This window comes from Chiloscyllium punctatum, chromosome 12 (assembly GCF_047496795.1).
Source record: "Chiloscyllium punctatum isolate Juve2018m chromosome 12, sChiPun1.3, whole genome shotgun sequence".
Classification (NCBI taxonomy): domain Eukaryota; kingdom Metazoa; phylum Chordata; class Chondrichthyes; order Orectolobiformes; family Hemiscylliidae; genus Chiloscyllium; species Chiloscyllium punctatum.
Window position 1 is genome coordinate 65,952,849 of NC_092750.1, and position 25,470 is coordinate 65,978,318.

The window sequence follows — 25,470 nt, forward strand, 5'->3', positions numbered from 1 at the left end:
GCAATCTGTCCTTCTTGTACAGGTCACTTCTACCCCAAAAGAGATTCCAATGATCCAAAAATGTGAATCCTTCTTCCATACACCAGCTCCTCAGCCATGCATTCATCTTCTCTACCCTCCTATTCCTGCCCTCACTAGCTCGTAGCACTGGGAGTAATCCAGATATTACCACTCTCGAGGACTTTCCTTTTAAATTCCTGCCTAACTCTGTGTAATCTCCCTTCAGAATCTCAACCTTCTCCCTTCCTATGTGTTGCAGATATATCTCTACAAAATCCAATATTTGAAAACTACTCTGTTATATAGGTACTGCTTGTTACCATATGACCTTATAGCCAATCCCTATCATTACTTTAATGTTTTAAAAATTAATTTATGAGGTGTGGGCATCTTTAACTTGGTCAGCATTTATTGCCCATTCCTAATTGCTCAGAGAGCAGTTAAGGGCAGTTAAGAGCGTAAGGATGGCAGTTTCTTCCCATAAGGGACATTAGTGAACCAGATGGGCTTTGCAGACAATAGTATCATGGGCACTTACAGCTCCTTTACCCCTCTGTGCAACCTTTTTCTCTCCTTTATTATAAAGCACTCTGAAATGTCATTGTGCACGGTAGGAGTGTTGTATAAATGTAAGTGGCTCACTGTTCTTTCTTGAGCTCCTCTGATCATTCTTCTCATCTTGTCAAAAGTTTCCTCACACCATTTCCGTCTTTTCATTTCTACGTTTGCAGCAATCTCAGTCTTTTCATTTTCTACTTTTGCAAGCCCTTTTAAAATTGAAAATCCTTATCTTTCTTTACCCTTCAGTGCTTTTTAAGCTTTCACCATCAGCAGTTTACTATTGCTAAGACTACTGTGTGTTTCTCTCACTCTTTAAACCTCAGTGATGTCCTCCACTCTACAACAGTGCTGCTGTTCACTTGAGTATCTCAATTATAATGAACCAATTGTAGGAAAGACTTGCACTCATATCACATATTTTCACAATCTTGACATTCCAAAGTACTATTGGCCCCTTAAGTATTTCTTATGAATTGTAATAACTGTTCTAACGTAAGGAATATAGCAATCAATTTTCACACCGTGAGATCCCACAGTTATATGATGCTGACCATATGATCTATGTTTTTGATGATATTGGTTGTATGATGCTAGAGAGCTCCTTCTGCAGTCACTGAAATAGTGCCAAGGAATCTTCTATATTCCCCTGGACTCTTGGTCTAAGATCTCATTTTAAAAATAGCGCCTCCATCAGAGTAGCATTGTTTCATGACTGCACAAGGTCTGTCAGTCTGGATTTTGTGCTGAAGTGACTGAGGGTGGCACGGTGGCACAGTGGTTAGCACTGCTGCCTCGCAGCGCCAGAGACCCGGGTTCAATTCCCGCCTCAGGCGACTGACTGTGTGGAGTTTGCACATTCTCCCCGTGTCTGCGTGGGTTTCCTCCGGGTGCTCCGGTTTCCTCCCACAGTCCAAAGATGTGCAGGTCAGGTGAATTGGCCATACTAAATTGCCCGTAGTGTTAGGTAAGGGGTAGATTGTAGGGGTATGGGTGGGTTGCGCTTCGGCGGGGCGGTGTGGACTTGTTGGGCCGAAGGGCCTGTTTCCACACTGTAAGTAATCTAATCTAATTAATGCGCTTCAAGTAAGGGATTTCCTTTCAAAAGAGCAGGGTTTGATAGGACTGGGTGCGGGGTGGGGTGGGGTGGGGGGGGGGGGTTGGTGATGGGGTTTGATAGCAGTGTTTCTACTGCGCAAGAAAATGCCATGTGTTAGCTATTATAGGCGAAATTAATTTCTCTCTCTTTAGGCAGAGGCTAGAGGAAAAAGCAAAACTTTATGAACAGATGACAAAAGGAGACTTACCAGGTAATTTGTGGTTTCCAAGTTTTGTTCCGTTTCCACTCTGGATAAACAAAGGTACCTATTTCTGGGATGTCTCAATCTAAGGTTTAAATCTCATCTGGGACACTTTTGATTTTGACAGGAATCACCAGTGTCATCCCTCATTTAAATGAGTACAAATTCACAGGAAACATTTTAATTAAAGACAAGCCGTCCGTGCTTAATCTCTTTTATTATGTGATTTAATGGTATTTAATGTCAGACCGTTGGTAGTCTGGCTGTCTACTTCTGTTCTCACTGTGCTAGCCTTTCTCACCAGGTGGAGATGTTTGAAACAGGGCATGACTTTATTGTGCATCTGAGTTAGGCATGTTCTTTTCTTCCACTGGTTTTCTTGTTTTCATATTATGTAGTTCTCCCTCTGCCAGCTCTATGGGCTTCACTTTGATGACCTGTTCCAGCTGTCTCCGAGTGACATTCCAGACCAGCAGTAGTAAGCAAGGGTGTCTCATCCTGCCTTTCTTAAGGGAAAAACTTTGTTCCAATGAGCCATTTGGCCCATCAAATCTGCACCAACCCTCCAAAGAGGATCCCACCCTAACCCTGTAATCCCAGATTTCCTAAGGCTAATCCGTCTGGACACTACGGGGCAATTTAGCATGGCCAATCCGCCTAACCTGCACATCTTTGAACTGTGGGAGGAAACCAGAGCACCCAGCAGAAACTGACGCAGACATGGAGAGAACATGATCCCTACAGTGTGGAAACAGGCCACACCGACCCTCCAAAGAGTAACTCACCCAAACTCATTCCCCTACCCAATTAATCTACATTTACTACTGATCAATGTACCTAACCTACACATTCCTGAACACTATGGGCAATTTACCATGGCCAATTCACCTGATCTGCATCTGTGGGAGGAAACCAGAGCACCCGGAGGAAACGCAGACACAGGGAGAATGTGCAAACTCCGCACAGTCACCCGAGGCTGGAATCGAACCTGGGTCCCTGGCGCTGTGAGGCAGCAGTGCTAACCACTGAGCCACCATGCCAGCTTATGGTGGCTGTGATGAACTTGCATTTATGTCCCACCTTTCGAATACTAAATGTTCACAGGAGATTATCAAATAGACTTTGACAGCAAGACATTTACAAAAGAAAGGGATCGAAAAGATGGAAAGGTTCAGAAAGGGAATTTCAGTTCTTGGAGGTAGCTAAAGCCTGGCCTCGAACAGTGGGTTAGTGAAATGTAACAATTGATAGGTTAAATAGAAAGAAACCCATTCCTGGGCTGGGGAAGGCCAGAACTATTGAATGTAGCTTTAAAATTAGAGTTAGACCATTTCGGAGGGAAACTGGAATAACCTCTTCACACAAAGAATGGTGGAAATCTCGAGCTGTCTATCAGTAGTTCAGAAAGCAGTTGGAGAAGGATAGAGTTGAGTCATTCTTCACATACTTCTATTTTTATTTAGAGGATTATGTATTACTTCAATGCACCTCCTAATCCAACAATCAGTGTTTAATACTGTTTGTTTTTTTTTAAATCAACTTTGACATATTATACCATACCTCCGTGACCATCGCATCTGAGGTGGTTGAGGGGGTCTAATAACCAGACCTTCTGGCCCAGAGGTACGGACCATATTGCCACAGACCCCCCTGAATGTGTCTGTCTATAGGAGCAGTGAGTGCCTACTACCTGCATACAATTAATACATTATTAACACTCTAGCTCCAAAAGGATGATGAGGTTAGATCAGTTTAATATTTCAAAACTCTTTTTGCATTTATTTGAAACGTTAACTCTTTTTCTCTATACACGGCTTTGACCTGCTGAGTATTTTCAGCATTTTGGACTTTATTCCAGATTTCTACATCTTCAGTGTTTTGCTTTTGATAGATTTTTTTCGACAAGGATTTTAAGGGGAGACACCAGTGCTAGAAGTAAATCATAGTCTGGAACAGTACAGAAGTAGGCCAGTGATTCCACACTGATCCTCCAAAGAGCATCCCACCCAGACCCAATCTTTGGAGGTTGGAGGAAAGCAGACCGCCCAGACAAAAATCCACGCAGACATGGGGAGTATGTGCAAACTGCACATAGATGCCTGAGGGTGGAATTGAACCCGGGCCCCTGGCACAGTGAGGCAGCAGTGCTAACCATTGAGCCACTATGTTGCCCTCTGCTGGAGGCCCTATTGCTGAGCACCTAATTTGAATAATTCAATCATTCCTACAATATGAGATCTATTGCCTCAGTGTGCTTTACGTTACTTTAGTGTTCAGTACATTTCTATATTTTCTGTGTTTCCATGATTGATCGCCATCATCAAACTTCTAATTAGTTTCCCTTTTATTCATTTGCGGGGTGGGGTTGCCACTGGCTGAACCCAGAAGCTGTTAAACAGAGTCATAATCTAACTGATTGACCAAATTTGCTGAAGGCATCCACTCTGAACAGAACTTCAAGGAGGGTTGAACCCATGCTGAATTGGAAATCCTTTTTAAGAAACTGCCATTTGAACTGAAAACATAAAACAAAACGTATCTGGGCTTTTTTTTTTCGGCCAGAGCTGATTGTTCCTAAAGTGAAGCCTGTTTTGAAGAAAAAAAATTGAAGTTGTCAGTTTTTTAAAAAAAAAATGTCTCTGCCCTTGTATCTCCTATTCTGCATTACAAAATGGGCGCCTCCACTATCCTAAGCCAGATGAAGAAACAGAAAGCATGTACTTGGTCGATTTCACACAGAAGATTTTCGACAAGCAGAAAGAGTTGCAGACTCGCCGTGAGAGTGAAGCAGCAAAGAAGACGGTGGAGTGTGTGCAAGATGAGGACTCAGTGCCTGAGTCGGAAATTCCAGTACCACCGGACCCTGATGAGGAATGGTGAGTATCTCGTACATACTGGAGAAATCTGTAGTATCCCAGAATTTATGCTTCGTACTGCAAGAAACAGTGTGAATTACTGGCACTGTTACATTTATAGTAATGCAATAATAGTCTTTAGTCAGCCGCATTTCTGAATGTTTATATTGTTCTCATTTGTTGAGGTTATAACATTCCTATACTGAAAATGTCATTGAGCAGAGAGCTCACAGGAAAATGGCTATAGGAATTCCTCAACAGCCTGACACCCTGTTTAGATTTACTCATTAACAGTGGTCACTCAAGTGACGTACTAGAGGGCTAACAATACCTATTGCAATATTCCATTGTACATGTAACTATTTTCAGGAGGGAACTCCAAGACTCCCTTTAAATCTTTGGGTTCAGACAGCACCTAGTTAAAAAAAACTTACTTTTATCATTTATATTAATTTTTAAGCAAAGCCTTAAAATATATTCTCACTTCTTCTAGAAGTTCAGGAGTTCTACAGCTCTGCAATTTGGCATGTTTCCAATTTGTTGTTTAGATAATAGGTGCAGGAGTAGGCCATTCTGCCCTTCGAGCCTGCACCACCATTCAATATGATCATGTTTGATCATCCTTAATCAGTATCCTCTTCCTGCCTTATCTCCATAACCCTTGATTCCATGATCCTTGAGAGCTCTATCCAACTCTTTCTTAAATGAATCCAGAGACTGGGCCTCCACTGCCCTCTGGGGCAGAGCATTCCACACACCCACCACTCTCTGGGTGAAGAAGTTTCTCCTCATCTCTGTCCTAAATGGCCTACTCTTTATTTTTAGGCTGTGTCCTCTAGTTCGGGACTCACCTATCAGCGGAAACATGTTTCCTGCCTCCAGAGTGTCCAATCCTTTAATAATAATCTACGTCTCAATCAGATCCCCTCTCAGCCTTCTAAACTCAAGCCCAGTCGCTCCAATCTTTCAACATAAGATAGTCCCGCCATTCCAGTAATTGACCTCGTGAATCTACGCTGCACTCCTTCAATAGCCAGAATGTCTTTCCTCAAATTTGGAGACCAGAACTGCACACAATATTCCAGGTGCGGTCTCACCAGGGCCCTGTACAGCTGCAGAAGAACCTCTTTGCTTCTATACTCGATCCTTCTTGTTATGAAGGCCAGCATGCTATTAGCTTCCTTCACTACCTGCTGTACCTGCATGCTTACCTTCATTGACTGGTGTAGATCTCTTTGTACTGCCCCTTTGCCTAAATTGATTCCATTTAGGTAGTAATTTGCCTTCCTGTTCTTGCCACCAAAGTGGATAACCATACATTTATCCACATTAATCTGCATCTGCCATGCATCTGACCACTCACCTAATCTGTCCATGTCACCCTGTAATCTCCTAACATCCTCCTCACATTTCACCCTGCCACCCAGCTTTGTATCATCAGCAAATTTGCTAAAGTTATTACTAATACCATCTTCTATATCATTAATATATATTGTAAAAAGCTGCGGTCCCAGCACTGATCCCTACGGTACCCCACTGGTCACTGCCTGCCATTCCAAAAGGGAGTTTAAAAGTATCCATGTTGTGACATATTTTCACATCTGCACTAGCTATTATCTCTGTATGGGATGATCACATTGAAGTTGGAATTGAGGGCTGTACTTTTGTGTGTTTCTTCAACCTTCGTCTCTAGGGTTGACTACGTAGATTCCTTAGGCCGATCCAGAAGATGCATGAAGAAAGATTTGTCAGGACTGCTTGCTATGGACAAGGATCTAAGAGGAGCAAGGTAACTATGAAATTAAAACCAGGATGTTTTTTCCCAGCGTTTGCAGTATTTTGCTTTTGTAGTAATGAACAATGTGCCTTTACAGAGAATGAACTACAGGAATGGAGGTAGCAATGGGCACGTTGAGAAATTGAATAGGGAAAGGTACCTGCGCCTTGTAGGAACATAATCAGAATCTAATGTGAATGTTTATAATTTTATTTAAGCAAATATTTGTATCGCTATGACCGACATTGGTATTGGATAATTAGAACACTTATCTATTTGAAGTATCCATTATTATATATACCAACTATTCCTAACTGTACAACAAAACATTCCCTCCAGTGCCTCAGCCATGTCCAGTTTGTTGCAGTATTGATGGGATGCTACATTACTGAAGGCTGTAGTTCCTCTATCAGCCTTGACATGAATTCTTCCAAACCGACCTATCCTGCCGACCCATTGTCTCAACCTGCTCCTGTCCCACTGAACCCATCTCTGCATACCTTGACACCGTCCTGTCCCCCTTATTCCAGGAACTCCCCACCTACGTTCAGGACACCACCCACACCCTTCACCTCCTCCAAGACTTTTGTTTCTCCAGTCCCCCTGTACCTTATCTTCACCATGCACATCCAGTCGCTGTATGCATCGATCCGCCATGACGAAGGCCTCCAAGCTCTCCGTTTCTTCCTCTCACGCCATCCCAAACAGGCTACCCATCCACCGACTCCCTCATCCGCCTGGCTGAACTGGTCATTACCCTTGACGACTTCTTCCAATCCTCCCACTTCCTCCAAACCAAAGGGTATCCATGGCACCTGCATGGGCCCCAGCTATGCCTGCCTCTTCGTCGGATACGTGGAACAGTCCATCTTCCACAACTACACCAGCACCTTTTGCTCTGCTACATCGATGACTGTATCGGCACTACCTCATGCTCCCACGACAGGGATTGAACACTTCATCAACTTCGCTAACAACTTTCACCTCGGCCTTAAATTCACCTGGTCCATCTCGGACACCTCCCTCCCCTTCCCGGACCCCTCCATCTCCATTTCTGGCGACCGAATTAATACGGACATTTGCTACAAACCCACCAACTCCCACAGCTACCTGGACTACACCTCTTCCCATCCTGCTTCCTGTAAAAACGTCATCCCTTAATCCCAAATCCTCCACCTCCACCACATCTATTCCCAGGAGGACCGGTTCCAGCATAGAAAATTCCAGATGGCCTCCTCCTTCAAAGATCACAATTTCCTCTCCCACGTAGTCGACGATTCCCTCCAACACATCTCCTCCACTTCCTGCACCTCCTTCCTTGAACCTCACCCATCCAGTCGCAACAAGGACAGAACCCTCAGTCCTCACCTTCTATCCCCCCCTCCCACACTCCTGTATATATCACACCATCCTCCGTCACTTCTGCCATCTACAACAGATCCTACTGCCAGAGATATATTTCTCTTCCCACCCCTACCAGTGTTCCAAAGAGATCATTCCCTCTGCCACTCCCACGTCAGGTCCATGCCCCCCACCAGCCCACACTCCCCTCCCCACACCTCCCCCCTCACCTCCGTCCAAGGCTCCAAAGGATCCTTCCACATCCAACAGAAATTTACTTGTACCAAAGTCATCTAGTGTACCCACTGTATCCGATGTAGTCTCCTTGACATCGGGGAGACAGGATGCCAACTTGCAGATCGTTTCAGAGAACATTTCTGGGACACCCGCACCCACCAACCCACTGCCCCGTGGCTAAACAGTTCAACTCCCCCTCCTACTCCACGAAGAACATATCGGTCCTGGGCCTCCTCCACCACAAAACCCGAACCAGCTGACACCTAGAGGAAGAAATCCTCATGTTCTACCTTGGGACCCTGCAACCACACAGGATTAATGTGGATTTCACCAGTTTCTTCAGTTCCCCTCCCCCCCCCCCCCCCACCTTATCCCAGTCCCAGGCCTCCAACTTGGCACCACCCTCTTGACCTGTCCATCGTCTTTCCCATCTATCCGCTCCACCCTCCACTCTGACCTATCACCTTCTCCCTATCCCATTCCCAGCTATCTTCCCCCCTCCCCCCCGTTATCTCTCAGCCCCCAGGCCCACGAGCCTCATTCCTGATGAAGAGCTTATACCTGAAACGTTGATTCTCCTGCTCCTCGGATGCTGTCTGACCTGCTCTGCTTTTCCAACACCACACTCTCAACTCTGATCTGCAGTCCTCACTTTCTCCATCCTATCACTGTGTCTAGATTGGCGTCACCATCAGTTGTAACTTGGTAATTAATAACAAAACCAAACTGAAGCTCTACCAATCCTGCGTTTTGGGTTGTGAGCACTGTCCAGTCACACTGTAACTGTTGGGGTTAACATGGGTCTCAGCGATGGCTTGAACTGTTCACAGGCAGGAAGTGGAAAAGAAAACGTTGCTTTCTGAAGACATGAGAAAGGAGCTTCAGCGGCAGCAGTGGGAAAGAGAGGAAGAGGAGGCACTGAACAGGCCAATTGGACCAGTGCACTATGAGGACATCCGTCAAAATGGTACAAATTCCATCCCATATTATACATTTAAAGTATATTTTGAAGTGTTCCCTTACTAGGGTTAGATTAAGTTTAAAAATCACACAACACCAGGTTATAGTCCAACAGGTTTAATTGGAAGCACTAGCTTTGAGAGCGCTGCTGCTGTTTCAGGTAGCTGTGGAACAAGATCATAAGACACAGAATTTATAGCAAAAGATCACATTGTCGTACAGCTGATGCGATATTTTGAACAAACCTAGATTGTTGTTCAGTTTTTCATCTTTAGAACGGGTTGCAGGTTTCGATTCATTAATCTGTAAATCCCAGAACTACTTTTAAATCACATTCCCGCGATAACTTAAGGTTTTATAACAAAAGATGGCGTCTCAGCTCAGACAATGCCTTAAAGGTACGAGGTTAGAGCCTGTCTGTATCCCAATCTTGAGCCAGACTGGTTCTATTTCCAAAGTAGGAATTTATAAAATGTTACATGGGTTGACTGCTAACAGATTGTGTGCCTTTTGAATCAAATAGAATGTATCTGCAAATACATATTCACCCCATAGATGTGTGTGTGTGTATGTGTGTATGTGTGTGTGGGGATGGGGGGGTAGAGTGAGGGTGTGTGTGTGTGTGTGTGTGTGTGTGTGTGGGGATGGGGGGTAGAGTGAGGGTGTGTGTGTGGGGATGGGGGGGGTAGAGTGAGAGTGTGTGTGTATGTGTGGGGAGGGGAGTAGAGTAAGTGTGTGTGTGTGGGGGGAGGGAGGGTAGAGTGAGAGTGTGTGTGTGTTGGGGAGAGGGGTAGAGTGAGAGTGTGTGTGTATTGGGGAGGGGGGGTAGAGTGAGAGTGTGTGTGTGTTGGGGAGGGGGGTAGAGTGAGTGTGTGTGTGTGTTGGGGAGGGGGGTAGAGTGAGAGTCTGTGTGTGTGTGTCTTGGGGAGGGGGGTAGAGTGAGAGTGTGTGTGTGTCTTGGGGAGGGGGGTAGAGTGAGAGTGTGTGTGTGTGTCTTGGGGAGGGGGGTAGAGTGAGAGTGTGTGTGTGTGTCTTGGGGAGGGGGGTAGAGTGAGAGTGTGTGTGTGTGTCTTGGGGAGGGGGGGTAGAGTGAGAGTGTGTGTGTGTGTGTCTTGGGGAGGGGGGTAGAGTGAGAGTGTGTGTGTGTTGGGGAGGGGGGTAGAGTGAGAGTGTGTGTGTGTTGGGGAGGGGGGTAGAGTGAGAGTGTGTGTGTGTTGGGGAGGGGGGTAGAGTGAGAGTGTGTGTGTGTTGGGGAGGGGGGTAGAGTGAGAGTGTGTGTGTGTTGGGGAGGGGGGTAGAGTGAGAGTGTGTGTGTGTTGGGGAGGGGGGTAGAGTGAGAGTGTGTGTGTGTTGGGGGGGTAGACTGAGAGTGTGTGTGTGTGTGTGTTGGGGAGGGGGGGAGAGTGAGAGTGTGTGTGTTGGGGAGGGGGGTAGAGTGAGAGTGTGTGTGTTGGGGAGGGGGGTAGAGTGAGAGTGTGTGTGTGTTGGGGAGGGGGGTAGACTGAGTGTGTGTGTGTGTTGGGGGGGTAGACTGAGTGTGTGTGTGTGTGTGTGTTGGGGAGGGGGGTAGAGTGAGAGTGTGAGTGTGTGTGTTGGGGAGGGGGGTAGAGTGAGAGTGTGAGTGTGTGTGTTGGGGAGGGGGGGTAGAGTGAGAGTGTGTGTGTGTCTTGGGGAGGGGGGTAGAGTGAGAGTGTGTGTGTGTCTTGGGGAGGGGGGTAGAGTGAGAGTGTGTGTGTGTCTTGGGGAGGGGGGTAGAGTGAGAGTGTGTGTGTGTCTTGGGGAGGGGGGTAGAGTGAGAGTGTGTGTGTGTCTTGGGGAGGGGGGGTAGAGTAAGAGTGTGTGTGTGTCTTGGGGAGGGGGGGTAGAGTAAGAGTGTGTGTGTTGGGGAGGGGGGTAGAGTAAGAGTGTGTGTGTTGGGGAGGGGGTTAGAGTGAGTGTGTGTGTTGGGGAGGGGGTTAGAGTGAGTGTGTGTGTTGGGGAGGGGGTTAGAGTGAGTGTGTGTGTGTGTGTGTGTTGGGGAGGGGGTTAGAGTGAGTGTGTGTGTGTTGGGGAGGGGGGTAGAGTGAGAGAGTGTGTGTGTCTTGGGGAGGGGGGTAGAGTGAGAGTGTGTGTGTGTGTGTTGGGGAGGGGGGTAAAGTGAGAGTGTGTGTGTGCACAGAATTGTATTTGCAGATATATTCTATTTTGTTCAAAAAGTGCACAATCTGTCGGCAGTCAATCCATGTAACATTTTATAAATTCCTACTTTGGAAATAGAACCAGTCTGACTCTAGATTGGGATACAGACAGACTCTGACCTCACACCTTTAATGCATTGTCTGAGCTGAGCGGTCATCTTTTGTTATAAAACCTTAAGTTATCTTGGGAATGTGACTGGAAAGATGTTCTGAGATTTACACATTAATGAATCGAAACCTGCAACCCATTCTAAAAGATGAAACCCTTCACATCAGTCTAGGTTTGTTCAATATATCCTCTCAGTTGCATGATCCTGAGATCTTTTGCTATAAATTCTGTGTCTTATGATCCTGTTGCACAGCTACATGATGAAGGAGCAATGCTCCGAAAGCTAGTGCTTCCAAATAAACCTGTTGGACTATAACCTGGTGTTGTGCGATTTTTAACTTTGTCCACCCCATCCAACACCGGCACCTCCCATGTTAGGGTTAGATTGTCACATGCAGGATCTATTGTCGGGCATTTCCCCATCGCTCCTAATTTTATTCTCCTTCTTTTGTCCTTTTCTCTGTGATTGGTACTTATAGTTAGAAAGGTTTCGATTGTCTCCCAAAATCTGCCTTTCTTGTTATGTGAAACTACAATGTCTGGTCCTCAGCCAGTCGGGTATGGCTGGATGACCACTGACCTGGGAAAACCTGTCAAAAGCTGAACCAAGATAGGCCCCACTGTCTCCCGGTTAAAGTCGAATTCAAGGGGCTGCCCTTGCAATTCGGCCTTCAGCCCTTTCAGTTTGATGTCACGTCGGGTCACTGCTCAAATCCCTTCCTGCTTTAGCCAGTTCCAAAGTTCATGGCTGGTGCAGTGGCTGGAGAGCTGCAGTAAAAACAGTTAGTTGCTCTGCCAGATTTCCCTGGTCCCTGATAATTTCATCTTTCCCGAGTGTCTGCTATCTTTGGCCATTCAGCCTAGAGCCTGAATTCCAAGATTGCTTTTTCTAAGCGGTTTCGCATCCCATTTTCCATCCAATAAACATGGTCACGCTCTGTCATTAACCTTGAGCAAGATGGGAACTACACACAGCCAACTGACGAGTCGTATTCACTCCCCGATTCTCCCCTGTCCTACATCCCGTGGTAGTTAATGAAAGAGCATCAGATAGTTCACAATCTACAGTTCTTTCATTTAGAGTCACAAAGATGTACAGCATGGAAATGGGCTAACTCCTCGGATGCTGCCTGAACTGCTGTGCTTTTCCAGCACCACTCTAATCCAGAGCATGGAGACAGACCCTATGGTCCATGCCAACCAGATATTCTACATTAATCTAGTCCCATTTTCTAGCATTTGGCCCATATCCCTCTAGATCCACAAGAAGAGCCTGAATAGTAAATGTAACTTTGGAAACCTGTTTCTCCTAGTTGAAGGCGAAAAAGTTGTACAGTGTACTGTTTGCAGCTAGAGTTTGCATCAATAGGGCAACATTTACCCAAAAGAGATGTGGCAATGGATTGATGGTCCAATCTGTCACCAGAAATGTGTGTCTGAAGTGTATGGAGAAACTAATCTTGGAAGTTGCTCGCTACTAAAGTTATTCTGATGGAATGACCTTACTGTATTACAGAGGCCCGAGAGCTGGGTGTAGGTTATTTTGCCTTTGCTCGCGATGAAGAAGCCAGGAAGAAGCAGATCGAAACACTGGACATGCTGAGAGAACAGGTACATTCACATTAAGTAGTTACAACAAGGACACTGAGCACTCTCAGTTGCTCACCACCAGCACAGTGACAGTGGTGTGTATACCATCTACAAGGTGCAGTGCAGCGGCTTTCAAACTCGCAACCAATACCATCTGGAGGGACAAAGGCAGCAGATACGTGGGAACACCACCCACTTTGCTCCCTTTCCTAGTGACTTACCAAGCTGATTCAATTATCATTCCTTCACTTCACTGACTCAATCCAAAAAACTATCTAAAAGCTACCTGTGGCTATCCCTGCAGCACTTGGTGGGCAGCGATTCCAAAAGGCAGCCTTCCCCACTGCCTTCTCAAAGATAGTTACAAAATGAGCAGTGACACCACGTCCTTTGACCGAATTTCATATAAAAGGGCTGGCTAAGGATATGATTAGCTGAGCCAGTCAGGGATCTGTGAACATCAGACTGTACTATAAGAGGTGTGTTACAAGGGGGTAGAGGTGACTACTGTGAAAATTGTGACTTGCAAGAATGGTTTGGGTGGATGGGAGAAATCAGCAAAAGAGTAGGGGAAGGCGTATGTTGGATGTAACCCGCACAATGCCGCATGGATTCATAACAGCAAGAGCTGGGAGCAAGAGTAGACCATTCAGCCCCTAAAGCCTACTCCGTCACGCAAAACGATCGTGGTTGATCTCATCTCTGCCTCAACTCCACTGTCCTACCTGCTCTCCATAACCCTTCAACCCATTGCTCATCAATAATTTGTCCAGCTCCTGCTTAAATTTACTCAGTGTCCCAGCAGCCACCGCACTCTTGGGTAGTGAATCCCATAGGTTGGTGACCCTTTGAGAGAAGCAATGTTACAGTACCTTGCTTCCAGGTATATAAGTGACTTGGGTACATTCACAGGAAGGGGTGATATTAATTTGGGCAGACAACTGAGGATTACTTCAGAAAAATATTTACTAATTAACTAAGTGGGACATTCAGGGCCACAAAAGATTTTCAGAAGTCCTGAAATGAAGTGAGCCCGAAATGAACAGAAGGCAGATACCTAGGTCTTAAAAGGTAAAAGCAGCCATGAAATTGACCAAATAGTAATCTATGCTCTTAATGCAATTTTATTGAAGATGAAAAGGTCATACATTTATACAAGGTATGAGTGATGTTGAAGTTGGAGCACTGTTATAGAAAGAATGTTAAAGTCAGGCCGAAGGTAGAGTGAACATTATGATGGAAGTTCTGGGTTAACTGCCAATCTGTGCTGGAATATTTAGGTTACTGCTAGCCTCATGACCTTTAAGTCAAGGAGAGGACATTCTAACCCAGGGCTGATTACTGTCAGTTCAGCACGTAGTGGGTGTTAGGTGAGAGTAATTCCAAGCTCAGCAGACACAGGCAAGTTAGCTGTCTACGTGAAGATATGTCCTGGTAGAAGCACTGTGTTGTTATAAAGTATGGTAGACTATAGAAGACTCAAGTATGTTACAGTACTGTTTCTCTAAAGGCCTGTGATCCATCATGGCAATTTGGATCAAATCTTCTAAAAAAAATTAAATCAAAAGCTAGTATTAGGAGAAGTGACCATGAGAGACTGTCTTTTTAACTTTAGGGAAGCGTGTTATCCCTTTCTGGTGTGGTTCCACACCAACGTGATTGACTTTTAACTGTGCTCTGCAAGTCACTTTTTGATGAGTTTGATAAGGGAACTATAATTATATTTCAATTGACTTCATCAGGAAAAAAAAAGGATTAGAAACTGAAAAATAAAATTTCCTGAAATGTAGTTGGACTTATCTAGATGAGATGGCTCACAGTTGCTCAGCTGGGCACTGTCTGACCAAACCAGAATAGTGTTTTTTTTTCCATTATTGACACTTAATCATAAATTTTGGAAAAATAAATGGGGACACCATGCAATTGAGTACAATAATGGACTCTAACCATAATAAAGAAACTGATCAGCGCACCAGCTGAAGAGTGTAAGCTGCAGCGAATGTGCTGAACCTCCATTCCTAGCATCGCATATGCAATCACTGCTATTGACTAAAAGCTGGTTGGCAGTAATCTTGCTTTCTTCTTTTCCATTCCCGTGAAGGACTGCTACTTCACATTCTACCTTGTGGTATTTGAGGATTATGACAGGTCCTGCCTTATAGAGAAGCTGTTGTTCCCAGGGGGAGGTGAGGGTGTGAAGGACCAGGACAATGGCAGTATCACTCAAGTGCACAAGTGTCCTAATTAGCTGTTTTGCTGCTTACAAGCTCCAGTGAGTTTCGTGGTGGCTGAGCTTTGCTTTCTATTGCAGACAATGGATCAAAGAACCAAACGAGAGAAACTGAAAGAGAAGCGCAAAGCCATGTTGAATGCTCGCTTGGCGAAGGTTCGTCAGAGGAAGATGAAGAAGCTGCAAGGTGATGGGATTGAAGATGCTGTGGAGGTGCCAGAGCAGAATGAAACAGGTGTGAGCAAACCTTTTGTTTGGGTAAGGCACAGGAAATGGGACAAGTGGAAGATTGCTGGAACACAAACAAAAATTTCCATCTTTAATTTGTATATACCAATTACTTATTGTCTGCTTGGACTTAAGAGTCACAGAGATGGACAGCACAAAGAGAGACCCTTCAGTCCAACTCATCTATGCTGACCAGATATCCAAAACTAATCGAAACCCTTCCTATTCATATATCCTCCAGATGCCTTTTAAATGTTGTAATTGTACCAGTCCCCACCACTTCCTCTGGCTGAAATACTTGAATTCAAACAGCAAAGGCAATAGCTGTGCAAATTCACAGCTGTGTCGTTGTCTTTTCTCACTGACCATATTGTCTCTGCCTTGGCCTATCTTCCTCTTTTTTAAGAGTGCTGTTGTTTTAATCTTTTCTCCCTAAAAGTTCCAAAACAATGCAACATCCGTTACTGCTCCTGGAATTAGAAGAAATCAGCTCCAACACGTAACATACCTCAAAATAAAACCAGCTCTTACAGCCACAATTTTTTTACTCTCCTCCAGCTTGGAATACACTTTTTTGTCCCCCCCTAAGAATGACAAAAAAAAAGGGTACCACACCAATGTCTCCCTGTAAAAAGAGTGCTTGATCAGATCAGATGAGTCAAATGGGGAGAAGGGTCTGAGGCTGACCTCTCAAATCCATTGATAGATAATGAGTGTGTGTACACAGCACAATGTAGCCCCATACTGTGGGATGTTTGCTGCAGCAATCCCTAGGGAGAATACATTTTCCCGTTATTACTCCACAAGCAAAATCTGGAAGTGTGGATGCTTGGTGTTCCTCTCTCACAATCTGCAAGTGAGCCTCTTTTCACTGGCCATTAGTACGTAGTCAGATACTTGTAGAACTAGTTGGTAAACGGTGCAGGAGTTAGGGAGAAAAATAATTTTACATTGCTAAAACTTAATTTTTAAATTGAAATTCAAACATACAGCTTAGAATTTAGAAACATCCTGAAGCTTATGTTCATCTAATGATACAAAATCTTTGAGGTGTTAGACAGTGTAAAAATAGCTAGTATCCATCAATGAGTTATTGATTACATACTTCAATAAAATCACAAAGTTATTTCTAATTATATTTCAACTGACTTACTTACAAACATGTTTTCAAATGGAATTTCCTTTCTTACATATATTAGCCCAGCCATGGAGAATAGACTGGAATCCTTCAGTCCTGGTCAATGACTCAATGGGAAGTTATTCAAGTAACAGTTGGGGGGTGACTTGTTCTCTCTTTCGTCCCCCGACACTTTTGGACATAACAGAGAAAAGGGTCAGTGCGGTGTTGCTTTCCTGTGTGAAGTTCTGCATAATATTGTTCAGGCCCACAGGATGTATGTTTTAAAAGATGTACCTGAAGTGCTGAAAAGGTTTGTTGCAGAACAGTAAGAATAGAGAATGTCAGACCCACCATTTGGCCTTTCCAGTGTAAATCCTGATTACAATACTCATGTCCTGCATGTGATCTCTTTTCATACACAGATGATGATACAGAGGCATCGATCTCCATGCCAGGAGAACCAAGTGTAACACAGACTGAAGTGACCTCGACAAAGAATAAGGTGGAGGTCATTACACAGGAGCGGAAGGACACAAAACCTGGTGTGCCTCGTATCCGGGAATGGGATAAAGGGAAAGGTAACTTGGTTATCTTCCTCTATCAGAAATTGCAGGAGTTTAAATTGTTGTTCTTTAATAGGGAATCATCACTCTGCTTTTCTGGCTTCTCATTTTATGAGATTGCTAGCTGATGGGGGTAAGCATGGACCAATACAGAACAAGAGAAGTATGCACATAGTAAGGAGGATATCGAGAGGCTTCAGGGCAACTTAAGACAAGTGGAGTTGCAATACAAGTATGATAAGTGTGAAGTTGTTCACTTTTTGGTGGATGGCAGAATGTAATTTAAATAGTAACAGATTGGGAAATTCTGATGCACAAGGACACCCAGATCTCTTGGTAAACTGGTTACTGAAAGCAAGTGCAACATGCAGTTAGGAAGGTGTTTCTTTACTTAAAGGGTAGCAAACCTGTGGAACTCTACCATAGAAGGCCAAGTCACAATATATTTAAACTGTCAAAATGATCTTTCTTGAAGACATCAAGAGGGATGGGGACAAAATAAGTGAAGGGCCAAATAGTCCTGCTCCTAGTTTCTACAACTATTTTCAGGATGATTAACATTTAACTGAGCATATATTTTACATTAAATCATTGCAGAGCTACTGTTTGGACATTGGTCTGGGAATCGGCCGGATCCCAGGGATGAAAGGCTACCAGAGTTTGCACCACCTGCGGAGTATTATAGTGGTCTGAAGAAGTCAAGTAACTATAGAGACTGGCAGAAGGGACAACCCAGATATTCCTACCAGCAACCTCAACCTGATGAGGGACAGCAGTATACACATGGGGGAAAGTCACAAGCCCATTTGGAACAGAATCAGTCAGCAAGAATCAGCTCCCTGGAGGATATGCTGGCTTATTACAAACATTCAACCTAAGCCCTGATGAACAAACTAGAGGCTGTACCCTTAACCTGGCTGTCACAACGTGCAGATCAGATTAAAATCTTTTCCATGCTGTATCAATTGCTTTTGTTGAAATTATCAATCACTTCACAATTTGCAAATTATGGGACTTCTCTGGACTGGAACATTCAGCCACAGCTGGTATCATAGATAAACCAGGTCCTCAGGGGTATCCTCTTTGACATTCATGGCTACCAGCAGAAAATAAATACTGCCATAGTGACCTGCTTACCTTCAGCCATTTTATTACCCTTCACTGATGTAGTGTTTTAAACAGGTTGGCTCCAGCAATGATCACCCAGATCAGAGGCACATGCAACACATGACAGCAATGCACACAAAGGACCCTGTGCTTCAACCTTTATTTTTATAATACCACTTGCTCCAAAATATTCTTGAACTTTATTAATATAACACTCCATATTGACAATTGTCTTTGACTTTTTTTTAAAAAACTGGAGAAGTTGCAGATGAGTCACTATAATTGTTTTCTATGGCAGTTTTCCAGTGCACTTCGTAACTGATCAGGTTCAAAAAAGAAATTTATAGCTTGCAAACCATTTAAGTCATCTTATATTTTAAGCTTAGAGATCCAAGATATCACCAGACAGATTTAGTGACACTTGATCTAAACCAGTGCTTGATGAGCAGCCAATACTTCAACTGGGTAAAAGATCAAACATCCAATGTCAAATAAACTGCCAACACAATTCAGTACATGTGACAGCTGCCATAGGATATTATAGTGACACTAGATGCCAGGAGCACATTTGATAACTAGTGGGTGATATATTTACAAGCTGTGCTGGAGACATCTAGGTGTTCATCATCACTGCATCCAATCCCTCCCGGTTTTGTTAAACTCTAAATCCAATACTGACAAGTACCTGAAAATTTACATGAGGATCCTAGGTAGGCTAGTTCACCTCCGATCCCAGGTCAAACAGTGCATTTCAGTGAATGGACTTTGTCCAATTGACTGAAGTTATTTCTTAAGCTTAAACATAGAGCAAGATGCAATAGCCAAAATAGCTGTGCCAGAGAAGAGTAGGCACATGCCTGAAGTGTAGTCTGGATTGGCACGGAGTGAAGTTCAGGATGGCAGAGAACATCAATCAGCAGTTCACAATGTCAAATTAATGAACTGCTCCCACACAGTAAAACAAAATGCTTTGAAACCAATTTATTTTCCACGAATGGTGGAATCTGTAAGAATTAAATCTCACCTAATAGCGATAAGCACATTTCAGTTCAAATAATCCTTACCAGAAGTGGAAAAAAAAAGGTCCCTGGCTTTTAAGTGGGACACCTCAATGATCAGGAATTAAGAGGCAGGTTTGTGGAAGGAAACAGTAGCGAGCACCACCCAATGGAACATACTACACCTCAGCACCAAGGTTCACTTCTCCCAGGCCAACATCTAGTTACATATGCCTTCAAATTCACTTCATCCTCTATTAAAATAAAAAATGAGAATACACCTCAGAGCAAGAAAAGAGTTTGGTTTGGGATAAGGAATGTAAACAGATGAGAAAATCTATACATCCATTCCTTAAATATATTTTCCCAGTGGTAAATACATGGCTGGAAAAGTATGAGAGATTATAAATGGCCAAGACTGAGAGAAACAAACTGTGGAACCTGGTGACAGTATATGTTGCCTAACACATAGGGTTCAAACTGGGGCCACATGGATAATTGAATAAATCTTGCACTAACATCCCAGGAAAATCCATGGTAGTAGTACTCTCAGCTCCAGGTGCCTGAAAGCACTCAGGATTTCCTAAGTGACCAAAGACACCCAAAAAAAAAATTTATCCATACAGAACAGCAACAGTCAAGTTGCTGTTAGATGGACTACTGTCACTGCACTTAGTTATTGTTACTCAAGGTCAGTTACAAATTAATATGATTCTTGTTCTATCATCTTATTTTATTCACCACATTATACATTTTTTTCCTCACCCACAGTTTGTCTTCCTACAATCAGTCTTGTCCTGTCTTTTTAAAATGTGAACATCCTTTGGTGCTGGCAGTCCAATACTTGGACCTTTTGGGTTGTAGAATTGACTTACTATCCAGTGGGAGATCATGCACTGATAGTTTTGAAATTCTTCTTTGGTTAGGGCCATTAAGGTCACCAGTACATTCGCCAACTTTATTCTGTGGCTCATGCGGCAATTACTTGAGCGATGCTACATAAGACCATACAATCTCTCTCTTTCCCTCCTTCCCTTCCCCACCGTGTACACACTGCACAGCCTTCTTTCTTCCTAAAGGGACAGGGTTGAGAGAAGCAAATCTGAGTACAACTATCAGTCACCCTGGAGATCCCCAACATTCTACGACAGTAGCTGGGTGATGGGTAGAGGGGATACTATACGGACCATTTGGAGAGCATTAATATTCTTGAAACAAAAGTCATGCAAAGGCAACACAGACAGCCAAACCACAATATCAGCCATTATGCTGATAGGGGCTGCAACAGAAAAAATCCAAATGGCAAGATATAAATAATATTTCACACAGGAGTTAGTTATGAAGCCAAAGCATCTTTAGATCCTTTTGGTTTGTATGTTTTAGCTGAAGTCCATTGTCTCTGTACTACTCGCCGATACGTTGTCTTTCTGGATGCTTTCGAAAATAGCTGCCATCTCAGGGTTAGACCGAATCTGGGACTGGAACTCTGCCATCAGTGCACTCTTCTCAGCCTCTGGGATCGTCAGTAAGGCTGCGACTGCCCTCATCGCTGAGCGCTTCAGCTCGTCTTGTTTCTCAAATTCCTGTTTCACTGAGTTAGCCTTTACCTGCAAGAGGACATAACACAGCATGAGACCCTTCCCTCTCAGGTGGCCCCTGGTAAATGTGGCCTTAACAATATACAGAAATGCAGCCAAACAGAAGTCAAACTGAGGTCATATCAAACTGACGCAAGCCACTGGTTAGGCTACAGTTGAACATAATTCCAGTTTTGTTCCACTTTCCTTTGGGAAAGACTTCAAGGTAGTGAGAGATGCAAAGGAAATGAGACTAACACTGTCAAGAGACATATCAACCAGACTTGTTTTTCACAACAACCAGACATCTCAAAAGGTGTCTGAATGAGGAGCAGAGCCTTCATCCAGCGAGTGGTGAACCTGTGGAATTCATTACTAGAGAAAGTGGAGGTCAAAGCATTGAATTTTTTTCAAGGAGTTAGATATAGTTTTTCGGTCTAAATGGATCAAAGGGTACGGGGGAAGTGATCAGCCATTATCATACCGAATGGTGGAGCAGGCCAGAGGGCTTGAATAACCTACCCCTGCCCTTGTATGTATCTGGGGCTTGCTCACGTGACTGAAAAGGAATATCAGCCATCAATATTGAGATGACAGGTGACACTGGGGACAAAGATGGCACAATTGAGAGAATGGAAGAGAGAGTCCACACAGCAAGATACTTGAAGTTGTTTATGTGGGAGTTACAGTCAATTGGCTCAGAGTAAATCTTGGTTCTGAACTTGCTTCTGAACTCTGTAAGAAGAGAGAGTCATATTGGACTTGAAATGTTAAAACTGTTCCACAAACACTCAGACCTGCTGAGGTTCCCGAGCAGTTCTGATTTTTAAATTCATATATATTTATTGATAAGTTTATCTCCAGAAATAGAGACCAAAAAGTTGAGAAAGTGAAGAGTAGGAGAAAGATCATGTAAAAATCAAGGAAATGGTGAAAATTGGGAGTGAAGCTGATTGAATTTTCCAGTTCAGATCGAAAGCTAGAAGCATTCCCTTCACTAAACTGGATACTCTATGACGAGGTAGGATGGGGGACCTGATCGAATGAAACAACTCCAATAGCTGTTCCCATACAGATTCCTACGTCACCCATCATAAAAGATGTGAGTAAAATTAAAGAACAAATTGATCAAAAAAAAACAAACCAGTTCAGCCAAGATGGAGCAAAGAGATGATGGATGGGACTGGGTGGGGAGGCAGTGGAGGGATTTATCAGATCACCCTGGTGGGGACAGGAGTATAAGCAGGATTGAGCATTGACCGAGATAGTTAGGGACAGGTGGCCAAGGACAAAGCAAGAGCAGAGAAAATAAAGATGTGATTAAACAAAAATTTGGAGAGAAAGCGGAGTTTATGTAAAGTCCAGTCACCGTTCTTCAAAAATCGCAGGAAAAAAAAACAGGTTTAAAAAGTCTATTGGGCAGTGTTTTCTGTGGATCGGAGGAGAGCACAAGTAATAGGCTGTACTGGGTTGAGGAACAATGAGAAGGAAGTTCTCAGAAGGCGGTGAAAATGACACAGTAACTTGAGAATCATTATCCAATAAGAGGTAGGAGTTGATGGCAAGAGTGGACTCGCCCTTGCAGATGTTATCATTGAATTACAGCTGATGAGTTAAGAAGTGGAAGTGTATGGAAAACTGTGAGAGAGGAACAGCAAGATTTTTGAACTGGCTTCACTTTGGACCATCACCTTTTGTGTACATTGCAATAAAAGAGGAAAATGTAGAATCAAGAAAAGGGGATTCAGCACATTTACCACACTCTCTACTTCCTTTCTCTGACCCTCTAACCTGGGAGGGAGGGAGGGAGTGGAGAGCAGTTTATGAAGATTCAAATCCATCAAGATGGTCGGTAGCCAATTATTCACACGGACATTACATTATTCCTTTGCAGCAATTAACTAACTTTCTGACTCCCGATGCTTCCGTACTGTTTACATGGCACAAGTCAGAATAGTCTCCACCCACAGGAACAAATTACTGTAGACTCTGGAATCTATCCTGAAAACAGCAAATGCTGGAGATCACAGCCGATCAGACAGCATCCATAGAGAGAGGGCAAGCTGACATGGAGTCCAGATGACTCTGTCAAAATGTTAGCTTGCTCGCTCTCCATGGACAGCGTGACCCACTGGGATCTCTGGCATTTGGTGTTTTCAATAGTCTCCACCCTACCTTGAGGGCAGCTCGAAACTCCCAAGGACAAAGCAGCTCACTTGACTGGGCCCTCAGCCATCATTTTCAACAGCTTCTCCCTCCACCATCGACAAGCCAGCAATGGGTACCATCTATAAGATGCACTGCAGCAAGGCCCCTCCAACAGATCAAGGATCACAAACGCAGGACCATCGCAACCTACAACTTCCCTCCCAAACCACACCATCCTGACTAATATAAACACTTTTCTTTGACTGTCACCTGGTCAATAACCTGTGGCACCCGTCTTATTGCATTGTGTGCACTTAAAATGATATATGCTGCAGTGGTTCAAGGTGGGTGCTCACAACACCCTTCAAAGGGTAGATTGGGGGGGGGGGGGGACACATTGGCCTTGTCAGCAATACGTTACTGCCATGATATAAAAATTGAAGAACTCACCTTAGTAGTGCAGGTTGCACGCAGGGGTTCCACCAACCTGTCTAACCTCTGAAGTACTGCACTGGGGGTAACGGTTGATAACCGTGCTAACATGATGAAAGTCAGCATCTGCAAAACAGGGGAGAAGAGCAGAGCTACTTCAGAAGGGATGAGAAATAGACATTCACATTAGTGGGTCGTGCAGGACTGAGATATGGACTGTGGAGTCAGAGCAGTCAGTCAGGCTGGCTGCACTTGCATATCTGCTATTCCAGTACAAACTCAGCAGAGAACAAAACAGACCTCTTTAATGGGTGGTATTCGAAAGATGAATATCTTGTCGTCTTGAATCAGTTCATTTTGAACAAGTTACCTGAATATGGACCAGAATTCTGCCCACACAACCGCCACACATCCCTAGCCCCCATCTAGCCATCACTCAGCAGTCTAGGCCCTAATCCCTGCCCCCCTGTTACCATGACATGGCCCACTGCCCTGCCCACCCACACAGGAGTCCACATTTATGGATAAGTGCATTCACCTTGATATCATAGTGATCCTTTAATCCATCTTCCACGTGGTTGAGAAATTCAAAAATGTCCAGCCTATCAAGGCAGCTATCCAGCAGAGTATACATGCATTCAAAAGCAGCTTTCCGAATGTCAAGCCCATCATCTACCGTGTGCTTGAAAGGTCCCATTTCTACCTGGGGAAGAAACCGAGATCAGTCAGGAAATCGCTGGTACAAAAGTAATGGAAGGGCTAACATAGCAAGTGTCAAAATTAGTGGGACACTATTATAGTAAACAAATCTACATTTTATTACTGACTACTCCTAATAAAGTTAAAAGTTTGGAAATAATACAATAGATGTAACATTTACAAAATTAAATTACCACAAACTTAAACGTGGAAAAATGACACACATGACTGGATTTGTGCCCACTGGTGATAGGGGCCTTGGGATATAATGTACAAATTCAAAATCAAGGACAGAGTAGAAACACCAATCATGTCCCTGTTAAACTGCCCAGGGATTAACTATGCTGATAACAGGGGGAAAGTAGAAGTGATTCAACGGAGTAATTTTGCAACCTCTTCCCAATACTGTATTAGTTAACCATCAGGAGGGACTCTGAACATAGAACAGCACAGCACACCACATGCCCTTCAGCCCTCAATGTTGTGCCAGTCTTTTATCCAACTCTAAGATCAGACTAACCTACATACCCTTCATTGTATTAACTTCCAGGTGTCTATCCAAGAGTCGCTTAAAACATCCCTAATCTCTCTGACTACTAACACTGCTGACAGTGCATTCCACTCACCCACCACTCTCTGTGTAAAGAACCTACCTCTGATATCTCCCCTAAACCTTCCTCCAATCACCTTCAAATTATGCTCCCTTGTGATAGACATTTCTGCCCTGGACAAAGTCTCTGGCATTCCATTCTATCGAATAGCCTCTCACCATCTTGTACACCTCTATGAAGTCACCTCACACCCTTCTTCACTCCCAACAAAAAAAAAGCCCTAGCTCCCTCAACTTTTCTTAAGACATGCCCTCCAGATCAGGCAACATCCTGGTAAATCTCCTCTGCATCCTCTCTGAAGCTGCCACATCCTTCCTATAATGAAGCGATCAGAACTGAACACAATATTCCAAGTGTGGTCTAACCAGGACTCTCTAGAAATGCAACATAACCTCACAGCTCTTAAACTCAATCCCCCTGCTAATAAAGCCAATACCCCATACACCTGAACAACCCAACAACTTGGGTGGCAGCTTTGAAGGATCAAGGATGTGGACCCCAAGATCCCACTGTTCCTCCACACTGCCAAGAATCCTGTCTTTAACCCTGTATTCAAATTCAAACTTCCAAAATGAATGACTTCACACTTTTCCAGATTGAATTCTATCTGCCACTTATCAGCCCAGTCCTGCATTCTAATAATACTCTCAACTCAATTGGATTATGGGTGAAAGTCCCACTCCAGACACACTGGGCCGACATTCCAGCAAGGCAGTGCAACATTGTCAGGAGTATAGCTTTCCAAACAAAATGTTAGCTCCACCTGCCCTGTCATTTGGAGGAATTGATGCTGCAATTTAATAAGCGTAGAGCATGGGAGTTATATCCAGTGTCTTGGACAACACTGACCCG

The 25,470-nt window shown here is 44.0% G+C and overlaps 2 protein-coding genes across 2 annotated transcripts in view; one reads left to right on the plus strand and one right to left on the minus strand.

The window, feature by feature from the left end:
- Nucleotides 1-18,007, plus strand: part of ccdc174 (coiled-coil domain containing 174) — a 35,941-nt gene extending 17,934 nt beyond the window's left edge. Inside the window, exons 4-11 of the mRNA XM_072582685.1 lie at nt 1,810-1,868; nt 4,558-4,735; nt 6,408-6,503; nt 8,900-9,036; nt 12,832-12,926; nt 15,217-15,370; nt 16,906-17,061; nt 17,644-18,007. Coding sequence (XP_072438786.1) covers nt 1,810-1,868; nt 4,558-4,735; nt 6,408-6,503; nt 8,900-9,036; nt 12,832-12,926; nt 15,217-15,370; nt 16,906-17,061; nt 17,644-17,924 — 1,156 coding nt within the window. The 3' untranslated portion in view covers nt 17,925-18,007. The remainder of the gene's footprint in view (nt 1-1,809; nt 1,869-4,557; nt 4,736-6,407; nt 6,504-8,899; nt 9,037-12,831; nt 12,927-15,216; nt 15,371-16,905; nt 17,062-17,643) is intronic.
- A 287-nt stretch (nt 18,008-18,294) lies between these two features.
- Nucleotides 18,295-25,470, minus strand: part of LOC140483891 (cullin-associated NEDD8-dissociated protein 1-like) — a 42,691-nt gene continuing 35,515 nt past the window's right edge. The window contains exons 13-15 of the mRNA XM_072582683.1: nt 23,847-24,011; nt 23,327-23,434; nt 18,295-20,758 (exon numbers count right to left, since the gene is read on the minus strand). Coding sequence (XP_072438784.1) covers nt 20,531-20,758; nt 23,327-23,434; nt 23,847-24,011 — 501 coding nt within the window. The 3' untranslated portion in view covers nt 18,295-20,530. The remainder of the gene's footprint in view (nt 20,759-23,326; nt 23,435-23,846; nt 24,012-25,470) is intronic.